General features: G+C 58.4%; 3 protein-coding genes across 3 annotated transcripts; 1 reads left to right on the forward strand and 2 right to left on the reverse strand.

The window, feature by feature from the left end:
* The first annotated feature begins 962 nt into the window (after nt 1-962).
* Nucleotides 963-3,972, forward strand: B0I36DRAFT_129319 (uncharacterized protein). Its single transcript, XM_046148177.1, has 2 exons — nt 963-1,594; nt 1,699-3,972. The coding sequence occupies exons 1-2, from the start codon at nt 1,110-1,112 to the stop codon at nt 3,818-3,820; spliced, it is 2,607 nt and encodes an 868-aa protein (XP_046011486.1). The 5' UTR covers nt 963-1,109; the 3' UTR covers nt 3,821-3,972.
* Nucleotides 3,973-5,332: 1,360 nt separating this feature from the next.
* Nucleotides 5,333-7,885, reverse strand: B0I36DRAFT_129322 (uncharacterized protein). Its single transcript, XM_046148178.1, has one exon. The coding sequence runs from the start codon at nt 7,639-7,641 to the stop codon at nt 5,611-5,613; it is 2,031 nt and encodes a 676-aa protein (XP_046011487.1). The 5' UTR covers nt 7,642-7,885; the 3' UTR covers nt 5,333-5,610.
* Nucleotides 7,886-9,380: 1,495 nt separating this feature from the next.
* On the reverse strand, nt 9,381-11,445 carry B0I36DRAFT_325242 (P-loop containing nucleoside triphosphate hydrolase protein). Its single transcript, XM_046154212.1, has 4 exons — nt 10,822-11,445; nt 10,420-10,726; nt 10,292-10,332; nt 9,381-10,109 (listed from the first exon to the last, which is right to left on the reverse strand). The coding sequence occupies exons 1-4, from the start codon at nt 10,982-10,984 to the stop codon at nt 9,808-9,810; spliced, it is 813 nt and encodes a 270-aa protein (XP_046011488.1). The 5' UTR covers nt 10,985-11,445; the 3' UTR covers nt 9,381-9,807.
* Between the last annotated feature and the right edge of the window lie 1,654 nt (nt 11,446-13,099).

A 13,099-nucleotide genomic window follows, 5' to 3' on the forward strand; every position in this document is an offset into this window, starting at 1 on the left:
TGTGGTTGGCTGTGGCCCTTATCTCGCCACGCAAGCCTGCCTGCATTGGGAGGCAGGCACACTGGCCATGCGAAGCTTCAGCCATGTAAAAGGCTCCGTCACGCGCCGCTGCCCACGGATGCTGGGTGGGAGCGAGTCAGAGCAGTGTTGCGCGTGCGAGCCACAGAGGCCGAGCCTCATCGTCAAGGTAGGTACGTGCCGCGTGGCTGGCCAGTGCCGGCGGCTTGGTCGAGAATCCAGAGAGGATCAATGAATTGACAGGACAGGACGGAACGGGACAGACAGGTCGATGCAGAAGGCGGGGAAGCGGCGTGGAAGGATGGAACACCACAGGCACAGTGTCGCAGCAGCGTGCGGCTGATTGAGCCGGGCCTGGCGGACTGGGTTGGGGCTGATAAGGCAGAGAGGGTCGCGCATGGGCTGGGGCCCGCTGACTGGCTGGCGGGCTGCTCTGGCAGGCTGGGCGGGGGAGAGGCCTAGAACGAGCATCACCACCGCCGCCCGCCCGCCTGCCCGCCCACTCCCGCCTGCCCACTCCCGCCCTCCGTCTCGCTCGCGCCCGTCCCTGCGCGCCCTCCCGGCCTCAGATGTGCGTGTGTGCGTGCGTGCGTGGGGAGCAGCACTAATCAATCAACTGAACCACCAGACACCACTCACCACACCAAGCACGCCATCACCCTCCCACCACCCGTTTCACCTCCTCGACGTGTCTCCTTGCCGCCCTTTTCGCGCATCGCCATCCACGACCTGTGATATCCCGCATCAAAGCGACACGCCGCGTCCACCGTGCTCGTCTCTAGCCAGCCCAAGGTAGCCACGCCCGGCCTCCTTGACGTCTGCTATCGCCGCCTGCTGCAAGACTCACCCCCCCTGCCGCGGCAGCTGGTGCTGTGTGTGCTGTGCCTCCCTGCCCGTCCAACCCCTCTCGCTCCTCAATCTCCCAGCTTGTCGCGCTCTCCTTGGCTCGCCTGCCGCCACACCAGCAGGCTTCTCTACCGCTCCAGGTCGCCGCTGCCGACCTGACGTTGCTCTTCGCCTGCTCCCGACACGCTGGCATGGCCTTCCCCTCCTGAGAGCGCACTCCTCCAGGTGGATATCGCTCTGTGACCATGGCTAGCGACTTCCCTGGCGACTACATGTTCCGCAGCCAGCCGGCATACTACCTCGACCGCCGCCCTTCCGTGCCCTTGGACGATGCCCTCTTCAGCCCCCAGCCCAGCGGCGGTGGCCCGTCGCCCTCATATTCAATCGGCACCGGCAGCAATCCCACAGCGTCGCCTGGTGCTACCACCGTGGTAGCCAACACACCTTCGCAGGCATCCGTCGTTTCTCCAGAGCCCGTCTCGGCCTCGCTCGCCGCACCTCCGCCACCTATCAAGAACGAGCCGCAAGATGCATCATCCGCCGTCGCTCCCACCAAAAGGCGCAAATCTGGCCCTGGCCGGCCTGCCACGGCTCGGCGCATCTGGCAGCAGCCCCTGATGCAACGGCGTCTTGTACGGCTTTACTTGTACAGCGACGAGTCGACGCTCAAGACCAAGCAGATCAGCCAGCTGTTGTCTGCACTGGCGAGATTGGAAAGTGGCAACAAAGGGTATGTAACCACGGGAGCCCCCCCCCCCCCCCAATTATGAATTGTTGGTTACCATATGTTCTACCTCGGCTTTGGCTAACCGGTGCCTTTTTTATTCACTTTAGCGGCGATGACCGTGAAACCGAGTCGAGGATCCGCTCCACGCAAAACGAGCTGAAGAAGCTCCTGCCGCAGAATTATCACGACCTTCGTCCTCAGTCCCGCGAAATTGCTCGCGCTCGCGTTTCCAGCCTCCGCTCAGCCCGCAGCCGGCGTGGGCGCAAGCTGAGCCGGAGGCAAAGGGGCGGTGCTGAGCTGCAGCGGACCGACTCTGGTCGCCCCATGAGTATATACAGCCAGACCAGTCTCACTGCAGAAGGCTACAACGGGGCCTGGCTTGGAACACATAACGATATCGACCCATCGAGGCTGGGAAGAAGCTTGGCAGGACAGTCGTCCTTGACATTAGCTTCTGTGGCGACGAAAGACAGCAAACGGGTCCGCCTCTCTTGGCTACGCGATATTCTGGGTGCCTCGTCCAAAGAACGCCCGGCCTCGTCCGTGCTCATGGAGATTCGCAGTCTGCTGAGCAGGGGCTCGATCCGAAGCTCAATCGGCTCTCGAAAGTCATCGATATTTGGCCGTCCCTCCACCGATTCAAGGCGCATGTCAATGACCGGCATGTCCATCATGACCACGGATGACCCGGCTGGCGAGGGCATAGAGTACAAGGATCCCGATACGAAGAGGAATCTTGCAACGGCACAAATCTGCTGCCTCAACAGTCAGGACTGTATCCACAGGCGCGCAGTCCGTATCTGCTCGGACCAGACGCCTGGCGCTCGTACTGTGGTTGATTGCTCGCGTTTCATGAATCCCGAAGACCGCACTGCCGAGAACGGTCGGGACATCTGGAACGAGACCATCCTCCACCTCGTTGCACGTTGGGGCGACGATGAGCTGACCTGTCTGATGCTCAATGACGTCCTCACCCAATGTCGTCCGCAATTGGTGAACATCCGCAACATTGACGGTGATACTTTTCTGCACGTTCTGTGTCGGCGATGGGCGCGGTGGCCCGCGGAGTATGCCGCCTATATCGTTGAGGTGGCCTCGGTTGCTGGCAAGCAAGGCTTCCGATTCCAGGCATGCAACTCGGACGGGCTCACGCCATTTGCATGCTTGATTCCAGAATATCCATTCCCGGGAGTCACGGCGCTTGACGCGATCGACACCGTGCGGAGCCTCGAGACGCTGCTCGACATCCAGTATGGGAACAAGCAGACGCTCTTTGACTCATTGCTCATGGTCGCACCGCAGGACAACATGGTGTATGACAGGGTCATCAAATTCCTCGAGGCTTTACAGTGGGCACCATGGACCTCTGCACAAGAAGCAGAACGGCAGCTCGTGGACAACACCCTGCTCCGGTTCCAGACCCACGTGGTCACACCCCGCCCAGGCCATCTGCAGATCGGCAAGCCTCGGGCTATTGGCTCACAGCTGTTTGACATGTATGATAGCATGCACTCGCAGAGTTTGCACCAGCATATTGATCGTCTCGGCTCCGCCTCTGGCGACACATATGGCCAACTCGAAAGCGTCCTGTCGAGCGGGGCTGACCCGAACGAGTACAATGTCCGCCGCCTGACGTGTATCATGCAAGTCATAGAAAAGATGCGCCTGTCCACGATCACTTCGTACGTGGGCATTCCTATGATTGGGCAGCTCATTGAGTATGGAGCCGACTTGAGACTGCGCGACGCAAACGGCAACAATGCGCTGCATCACGCCGTGCGTGCTCATTTGCCTGATGTCGTGCAGCTTTTGGTTCGTGCCGGCATCGACGTGGAGGCGCGCAACTCCAAGAGTGAGACTGCTCTCGATCTGGCCTTCAAGCACTACGAGCGCTACGCGAAGATGCTGGATAAGTCTGGAGAGCACTACGGACGGCTCCAGAGTACTTTTGTGCGCCTCTTCGACGTGCGATATGGAAAGAGAGTGCGCAATACCGCCAACAACAGCGGCGGCAGCAGCAGCAGTGCCAGCAATAGCAACAGCAAGAAAGAGACGTCGAGCGAGCCCCCAAAGCACCAGCCATTGAGGCGTGTGGTTCGTGGTCCAGATACTGGAACCTACTCCGATCTGACGGCTCAGACGCGAGGACAGATGAACCTCGGCACCGTGGAGTCGTTCCGCAAAGCACAAGCACGCATTGCCAGCGGTGATCGGCTTCGAAAGTTATGACGTGCTCATCGACCACGACATTGCGTCGAGATGGTCCATTGAGGTTGTCATATCCGCACAAGAGTCAAACTCTACCAGGGTCGCATGTCATCAACTCATGCTTGACACTGTGTGCTGATCTCAACCGGCCCGCATCCCTCAGCTCTTACGTTATGGTCTACTGGTCGTTCCCTGTGCAGCGATGTGTGTGGCCCTACGTTCTTCCGCTACTCCTCACCTGTGGATCTTCCCTGCCGTTCACATGCGGTCCAGAGCCTAGACCTCAATTTTGTTACCTTGACACACAGTTGCCAATGGTACTCGGCTAGGTGGGCTCTGCGGGAGTTGGGATGAATTGCCAGAGCACTTGGAGAACCGCGCGCCGCCGTCCATTCCCAGCAGAGATGGTCCATGTGGCCCTTACTGGTTGGTGTCTTTCGTTGCGACGTGTGATGGTACAGCTGTTCGTCCTGAGACGATCGTGGGGCAACCCCTGCCTCAAAGATTCTCCGACACAGAAACCATATTGGACACACGGTCTCATAAGGGCTTGCAGGCTTGAATCGATTTGCCAGGTCACGATGAACGCCAGAAGAACGACCTCATACAGTAGCCACTCGAGACATCGCCAGGATTGCGTCCGGAACGCATGACATGACTTTCGGGCGCGTATTAAAAGCTAGTTCTCAGGTGCTGCAATGGGCAAGAAGAGCTTCTTGCGGACGAAGGCCGGGATCTTGCCCGGAACACTGGCAGCAGCTTGCGGATGCCTACGTCAGCGAGGACGAGGCTTCACGATTACGGGGGACGGTGCAAGAAAAGGTTCTGGTTGTTCCCGTCAAGAGGACACCCCGCGGTCGGTGCTTTGCAGATTAGATGCTTGAGCTGGTAACTGCCGTCATAATAGGTGGCATTAATATTATGTAGCTTCTATCTTGGCTTTAGGTCGAATGTATACCCAGATGTTTCCCCATCTGCGCCGATGTTCAGGAAAGATTCGAAAAAAGAGGGTTTGGATAGGAGCTTGCCACTGCCTCAATCTCTCTGGTCATCCCCTTGTTCAAAGAGTGCCATGCCCCATCTTGCTGTACAACATCATGATCCAAGAGTAAAAGTCATGGTGCATTCAAATCAATGCTGGAATGCTGGCCTGCTGGTCTCCACTGCAACTTTGTTGCTTCCATGTCGAGCCTGCTGCGTATTTCGAGGCCGGTTTTGCACCAAACCAGCCCAGCCCAGCTTCGAGAGTGGGTAGACTTCTCTTAGGAGAGCCGACGCTCGACTATAGAATTGCTTGCCCCATCCTCGCGGTGTACAATCGTACATCGTGGGGAGACCTAGCCTGATCGTCCCCTTGCGCCGGAGCATCATCAAGAAGGATTCGGGGGGGACCACCCGCCCGGCGCCTGTCTCTTGTTCGCGAGCGATGGTGCCGCCGTACAAGCGAAGTGATAACCATACACAGGCTCGGGCAGTGCAAGGTTTCCTTCTTGGTCTTTTACGTCGAGAGGGCCAAGACTGAGGGACCGAATACGCGGCCTCTTCGCACACCGCTCGTCGGCTTTTGGAATTGTCGCCCTTTTTTTGCGGGAGATTGTGCAGGACTCGTCGTCGGCAGCGCCCCTCGCAGCACGTCCGATGACAGTGGAGAAGTATGGCAACGCCATGCCTCCCCGCCCGCGTGCCTACTACCAGACAAGGGACGTCCGGTCCGGGTCGGTCCCTCGAGCATAGTAGCGCTCGGTTCATCATTCGCATTGATCTCGCTGGGGTTCGTCCATGTGTGACGAACACATGCGTTGAACTTTGGTTTAATACCCAGCCTCGTCGTCGTCGTCCCACTCCGCTTCAAACGTGTCCATGCCCGTCTCGCCGTCCAGATTGGCCCTGGCGTCGTCCATGTCATCAGATCCGCGTTCACTTTCTCCGTCATTGTAGTGTCCTCCACGCGATTCGTCGTCTTCAGAACCGGATCCGAACTGCTCCTCGCCTTCGGGAACAGGGTTGTCGTCGCGGAACAGGCGGAGTCGCTCGGCTAGTGTTTGTGGTCTGCGCGGTTTCTCTTCGTCGTCTTCGCCATCGTCTTCGTCTTCACTCTGCTCCTCAGAGCCAGACTCGGATCCATCCTCTTCCGATGATGCCGAGTCTTCCTCTTCGACCTCTGACGACTCCTGGGCGACTCGTCGCATCCGCTTCCTCGAGGGCGCCGGAACTTCTTGTACGTCACTGTCATCAGAGTTCTTGTCGTCGTCCTCAGAATCGTCGTCTGACACAATAATCGGCACACGTCGAGCCATCTTCCTGGGGCGCTGCTCCGCAGGCTCGCTGCCGTCCTCAGAGTCCGAGTCGACGACTCTGGGCCGTTTTGCGCGCTTCGCTCGCTGGACGGGCACTTCGGCATCGTCGTCATCATCTGAGGCGGATCCACCGCCTTCTTCACCAGGCGATTCCGCCTCAATGCTGGAGAACCGCGCGACGACCGCCCCGTCGTCGCCGTCATCTCCAGCAGCCTCCATGACATCGTCCTCAATTTCGATCGGAGAGGGACCCGATCCACTGATGCTCGGCGGCCTGCTGCCATCCTCATCGTCCGAGTCGGCATCATCCCGCACAACAAGATCGTCATCATCGTCGGAACCCGGTGAGTCCTCGTCGATCGTATCGTCGTCGATGCCCTCGCTCTCGTACTCGTCCGGCTCGGACTCAGACTCCTCCTCGTCGGAGCTAAACTCGACGCCGGTCTCCCAGCCATCGCGGTAACGCTGCGCCAGCTTCTCGTACCGCATGGTGCCATTAAGAAACGCAAACTCCGCCATCGGCAGCAGCGTGGTCCCCGCCTCGTCCTCGAGCCCGAAACAGTCGTAGAGCTCCCCGCACTCGGCGACCATCTTGTCGCGGTCAAACGCCGGATCAGTCCGGTCGACCCAGCAGTACGTGTACTCCGAGTCCTCGCCGATGCCGACCGACTCCTCCTCGGTGTCGACGCAGAAAGTCCTGGTGGGTAGCGAAAAGCACCACCGCAAGTCGCGCGAGCGCACTTCCACGGCCTCGTAATTAAGGTACAGGGTGTCGAGGCGGCTCGTGAGTGCACGCACCTGCGGCGAGGCCAGCCACTCGGCGAGCGGGGTGATGGCGGCACAGTCGATGGCGAGGTGTCTGAACTCGCCGATACTGTCGTACAGCTTGGTGACGTCGAAGCGGTGGAGCGGGACGGGCTCTCCTGGAAACGAAAAGAAGAGGATGTCGCGGTCGCGGTGGAAGCGGATGAGGCCGAACTCGGTGCCGGACTTGAGCGTGTGCGGGAAGTGCTGGAGCGCCAGGGTACGCGTCTCGTGGTGCACGCCGAGCATGGTGTTGGTCCGACTCATAATGGTGCTGAGGACCTGCGTCTCAATGATGCGCGGCTGCCACCCGTCGCTCAAGACGCATGTGAGCACCCGGCCCTTGCGTTCCTTGAGGTACGGGTTGTACAGCTCCCAAACTCGCTCGCGCAGCTCGGCTGGGAGCCGCATGAAGGGCTCGAACGTGCGTGAAGAATATTCGTTGTAGCTCTCGCCGTACTCATTCTCCTCGTCATCATCGCTCTCATCCTCACTTGAGCCGGACTCGGAAGCCTCCAGATCGATTAAGCCGCCGCCTGGCTGGTCCTCTTCTGAATCCGAACCTTCCGAGCCCTCGTCTTCTGATTCTTCGTCTTCGTCATCATCCTCTTCCCGCTCTTGCACGTCACTATCGTGCACATCTTCCCCCTCGGATCCTTCGCCGCGATCAGACGTCGCAGGCCCCTCCTGGTAGAACCCTGGCGACGCAGCGCTCTCCGATGATGACTCGTCTTCTTCCATCGTGTTGTTGCAAGCTCAAACAGCAGGACCGGTCCCAGCCTTTATCGTGCTCGGCGAGTCGCAGCACCAGCGGCACCAGCAATAGGAGCGCAGCAACCCTTGAACCCCAATTTCTCCTTGCCCGGAGATCCGAAAAGGCCCGGCTTGTTGTGAGCGGGTGGTGAAGAAAGCTGTTCAATAACGCCGGGGCGTGGACAAGGGCTCCGTGCACACGAATGCGGCGAAATGCAGTTGTCGCGCGGGCGGACGATACGGGCGGCGGCGTGTGGACTCCGCGTCACCAGACGTGATGTGAAAGCTTCCAAGGCTGTTTAGATCATGTCCTTTCCTGTTGCCCCCCGGAACTTGTTGGAACCCCGGCCCAGGTGGTTTGGAAGCGTCCAGGCTCGAGGGCGAAGTAAGACCAGCAGAAGAAGGTAAGTACCTCGGTCCCCGGGGGTTTCACTCAACGGACTCGGCGTGGCTCAGAAATGTGCGTTACGCAGGCCGCGCAGGCATCGCATCTGTTCCCAATCGCAGGGCTTTGAGGGTTTAGTTCGGTCGTGCTGAGAGCAGAGGTCGTCGTTGACGATCGAGCTGAGCTACACTTTCTGGCGTATCGATTAGTGATCCCTGGGGTGTGTCCATCTCAGGCGCGCGTTCGTGCACGGAGGAGTGAGACTGACGCGCCTGGGAATTTGGAGCCTGGTACAGTGCATAGGTTTAGCACACCGTACACACGTCGGAGGTGGTAGACACCTCCTCAGGTCGTAGCTTTCGGGCACAGGTGCGTAAACACACAGTGCGTCATCTAATCCATTTACTGTCTGCGTCGGGAGGCACGCCAGGCTGGCTAGAAGTCCTATTCACAGACGTCAATTTAGACTTCTGACATGCTTGAAATACCCTTGCAGAGCTGAGCTGCGCCGTCTGTCTGGACGCGAGATGCCAAAGGAAATGCACTCTCTCCACTCAAAGCACTTGGGAATACTGTTGCCAAAACATCACAACGATAAGGTGTTTGGACCAAGAACTTTGTTCTATTCCACCTCCTCCGTGCACACAAAGAAACTCTTGTACAGCAAATATGGGGCAGGCCTCGGAAACTTTTTCACATGGGACCTCAGCTACCGAGATCCGTCTGGAGTTCATGAAACCTGGCCCGTGTTTTAAGAGAGCTGTGGATTTCCGTGCTTCAGCCAGCTTCCTCGGACTTGCTTCACCCGTCGTGGACATCTGCCGCTACGGATTGAACAGGAAGTCAAGAAATTTGCAGGACTCCTTGACGAGCGCGGGGACGCCTATGTATCAGAGGCTTATGACGAGATACAGGTAAGTGAGTTTGAATGAGCAGATGTGTTACTCTGTACATGCTGCACGCTAAAAACGTCCGGGATTAAGGGATGACGTCACCCGGGCACGGCTCCATGGCTGTGCGTGGAGGAACAATGGCAAAAACTGCGAGTTGTGTCAAAGGTTCCCTGCCCCGGACTAGACCGCTCGGCCCATGGTTTTCTGGCTTTCCGGCTTTCCGGCGTTTTAGAAGTGTACACTCGGGCTGCGCGAGAGGCGTAGATGGTTGCCCGTGATCAATCGAATCAGAGCATCCCGGATGAACCGCCCGATCAATGACATGGCCACCAAACACACCGCGTCACGCTTCTCTGGAGCATCAGGGAAGGAGGAAATACTCCGGTCGTGCCATCGTCATTTCTACGCATCTCACAGGCACCCATTGTCCAGTTCTCGGAGCTCTCAAGAATGGGGAATCTTGTTATTTTGTTTCTTGCTTTACATTGTAAACCATGAAAATGTGGTCCACTAGCCCCCTGTCCCCCTTATATCTGCACGCAGATAAGATAGGTTTCCTATTAATCCATCAAACGATCGTTTTCGAAGACCATAAAAAGATATGCTAGATAAATGAGTCGCTGATGCTCGCTAGACTCCGACACAGAAGAGAAGATGCCCTATCCTTTATCGCTCTCTCGCACAAAAGAAAAAGCAAAATGTATGCGCACTAAAAGCGTGCGGGCAGTGTGTGGTCCCAAAACGCCGAGGAATGCTGAGGTGTCTGAAACAGGCGCCTCCACCGTGGGTATGACACAATCGTGTGGTCTATGCTGCTGGGACCCCTGCATCATCGATTGCCAGTGTGCACAGTGAATCAGTCGCGGGCGAGCAATCCTATGCGACAATTTCGAGAACTGGTTGTTCCTCGTGACTCAAAGCCCAGATCGACCAAACAACGTACATGCCCATGACGGTGAATGAGATGATGGCGGCCCAGATGACGAGGGCGTTGAGCACGGCCTCCTTGAAGCGTTGCTCCGTCGCGGCGGCGTCGTTGGACCTGGGGAAGGGCTCGTCGGGAATCGGCTTGCCGAGGAACTTGCACAACGGCTCCCAGCCATCCGAGATCTCCATCTCCAGAAGACGGTCCTTCGGGACGACCTTTCTGACGTGGGCGTTGTGGCTTTTGAGAAGATCTGCCAACGGCTCCGGATTAGCAGGCGACCTTGTGAGTGGACAGTGGCGCTGTGCTGCCAATGGTGGCGCCCTGGGGCGCCGCCAAGGCCTGATTTGGCTACGGCCCGGCAGCGCCAGCCGAACACATGCTCGCGCACGAACCATGCCACGCGGCTGATGATCAATTATTACTGTGACTTACCAACCCCCGGCTTCATGTCCATGCCGTACAACGTCCGGTTTCTATGAGAAGCAAGATGAGCCGCTGGTCAGCACAGTCCATAATTGCGTCCACAACGATGTGTCGTTCACAATGTGCGAGCGACTTACTTGAGAACCATGCCCTCCATGAGCTCGGGCACCCAGCGGAGGCCAGGCAGGGGAAAGAGGAGCGGCTTGAGCCACCAGAAGGAGACATTCTTTGCCACGGGCTCGATGCTCTTCCACCACTTCTCGGGGTCTCTCGTGACAAGGACAACTTTTGCTTCCGGGTACAGTTCCATGAGCTCCGGGATGAAGAGGATGCCGGGGCAGTCTGTAATGCCGACGAAACCGGCCGTGATCTCACGTAGCAGGTACATCAGGCGGTGCTTGTTGGTACCGGTCTTGTGCAGGTCAACGAGCTTCTTCATGTATGCTGTTGACGTACAAATGCGACGAGGCGCAGCAATATTCAGCCCTTGTACTCCAGAGATTGAGAACGGAGCAGAGAAAAGCAACATGCGGACTCACCATCTTCGCGGCCGATCATCTGGGTGCCGCCGTGCATGACAGGGCCGTCGTAGAGCTTCTCAATGGCCAAGGAGATAGCGGTGGTGCCGGTGCGGCCATATCCGGCGCCAATGACCTGGAGCTTGCGCGAGCGGTCTCGCGGGACGGAGGGAGCGGCTCCCATGCTGTGAGGCAGAGCGCTGCCCTGGTGATGTGTGGTGGGATGCGACTTATACAAAGCTCGAAAGGCGGTCTTGCAGCAGAAGCAGCGGCAGGGTTGGTGTGCGCAGGGGGGTTGTCGTCATGTGAGGACTGCTTGGGAAGTTGCAATCCGGGCGAGATGTGTTGCAACCACTCTACGGCACTGGGATTGTATGCCAGGAAACCACAGCAACAGACTTGAGGGGCAGGCACGGAGGGGGAGGAACAATACGGAGGGCCCGCATCTTTATTTATGAGGCTGGCAACAAAGTGCCTGTACCTCGATGGACAAGCAGACGGGCAGCGCCAGAGCAAGGCAAAAGGCAGACAAGGGGTTCGCAGTCTTGGGCAGTGTTTGGGTGCAGCGGCTTTGTTGAGTGCTCGGCACGGACAAAGCAGGATGGATGCGCAAGTACCAGTCGTCGCAGGCTGGGCGCAGGCAGCTTAGTGTGTCGCCGTGACCTCCACTGCCCTCTTGGCCGCACGTCTTGGCTGTCGCAGCTCGGCTCTTGGGTCATTACTACGTGCTGGCCTGTCCGCGTACGCATGCCGCAGCGCGTGACAGGCGCACCCGCGGCCCAGAAAGGGTGGAGGAGAGCGAGCTGCCGACGGCCGCGATCAATGACACAGCCGGGTTTGGGTATGGCAGGGCAGGGGATGACGATGGATGGGCCCACAGCCTCACGAGCCGGCGAGTCGGGCACCGGGCGCGGCCGCGGATCAATCCCTGAGGTGCTGGACAGCACAAGGCATGTGTATGTGTGTCTGTGTCTGTGTCTGGCTCAGATCCAAAGGAAATGAGACGGCAAGACAAGACAAGACGGGGCGCAGTGCCTGAGCATGACGCGGCCTGGTGCTTGCTCGCCTGCCCGCGCTCGCCAGCCAACACACACAACACACAGTCTGACGGTGTGCACGATTGGGGCTGGATACGCATACCTACGCACCTAAGGTAAGGTACATAGCCATGCCGCCTCTCGTCGTCGTCGTCGCATAAGTCATTCGTGGGGCAGGACTGACAAATATTGACCAGTATTTGCAAAACGCCAAGCAGTCTGCCGACAGGGGCCCGGCTAGGACGGAACTGGACGGCATGGGTGGGTGTGCTCGCCAGACGTCACACCGAGCCGGGCCACCGCTCGCATTCATACCAAAATGGACATACGAGACGTGCAGAAGCAGGTACAGCACGTGTCGCCTGGCACGGGCGGTTGCAGGTCACAACTTAGGAGCACCGCAGTGTGAGCTCCTCTCGTTACGTGCTCAATGATCCACGGGATGCGCACCAAGGCCGTCCGGTCACTGACGCCGGCCCGCTTACTCACGCTGCCTAAGCCGGCCTTTCCACCGACCTGGCGACCACGCATGGTCAATCTTGAGCACCTCGGGAGCCCTTCGAATGGGTCTGAGACCCTTGGGTATGCGTACTTAAGCAGCGCTCGAGCTATGTCGAAGCTCTTCCACGAAAGTTGCTGAGAGATGGGGGGGGGGGTTGACTCCAACGTCACGGGCCTAATGATACCCACTCTGGCGACGACGACGATAACCAGAGCGCACCACCAGGGTCGGGCCTTGTCTCGGCACCACTTGCTCTTTGAGCGAATGGCAGAAGGTGCTCGGATTGACAAGGAGCCCACTCCATTGGAGGCTACCTTATGGTAATTAGGCTAGACAGCCGGCAGCGGTGGAACTCCACTGCTGGATGATGCGCAGTATTACAGTTGGTTCATTGCTGACTTCGTCCATGGCAGCACTCGGGGCCTGGCAGAGTTGCTCTTGGCACCCAGGTGAGGCGAGTGACAGAATAAATCGGACACTGGTGCAGATCCCTGGCGGTGTGGCGTCTTGCGTTCTTTTTGTCAACCCCCTCGCCAGGCCATGGCTGTTCCATCCCACAAAGGGCAAGTCTTGATGCTCCTCGTGCTTGGCATTCGCGGGCTGGCCTGACTTCAGGATCGACGGACGCTGCACCCTGGCTGGCTCCCTTTTTGTCAACCAACAACCGACAAGCAAGCCAACTGCAACGTTGGCAGTGGGGCGATTATTAACTCGGCAGATAAGAGACCCTTCCAGTGCACGGCTCAGAACGATTGATTGA

The sequence above is a fragment of the Microdochium trichocladiopsis genome (genome assembly GCF_020744255.1).
Source record: "Microdochium trichocladiopsis strain MPI-CAGE-CH-0230 chromosome Unknown B0I36scaffold_6, whole genome shotgun sequence".
In the NCBI taxonomy this organism is placed as follows: domain Eukaryota; kingdom Fungi; phylum Ascomycota; class Sordariomycetes; order Xylariales; family Microdochiaceae; genus Microdochium; species Microdochium trichocladiopsis.

Coding starts and splice junctions, on each gene's coding strand:
- B0I36DRAFT_129319 (XM_046148177.1), top strand. CDS start 1,110: ATGGCTAGCGACTTCCCTGGCGACTACATGTTCCGCAGCCAGCCGGCA. Junction 1,595..1,698: donor TTGGAAAGTGGCAACAAAGG/GTATGTAACCAC, acceptor TATTCACTTTAG/CGGCGATGACCGTGAAACCG.
- B0I36DRAFT_129322 (XM_046148178.1), bottom strand. CDS start 7,641: ATGGAAGAAGACGAGTCATCATCGGAGAGCGCTGCGTCGCCAGGGTTC.
- B0I36DRAFT_325242 (XM_046154212.1), bottom strand. CDS start 10,984: ATGGGAGCCGCTCCCTCCGTCCCGCGAGACCGCTCGCGCAAGCTCCAG. Junction 10,333..10,419: donor ATGGAGGGCATGGTTCTCAA/GTAAGTCGCTCG, acceptor TGCTTCTCATAG/AAACCGGACGTTGTACGGCA. Junction 10,110..10,291: donor GGACATGAAGCCGGGGGTTG/GTAAGTCACAGT, acceptor AGCCGTTGGCAG/ATCTTCTCAAAAGCCACAAC.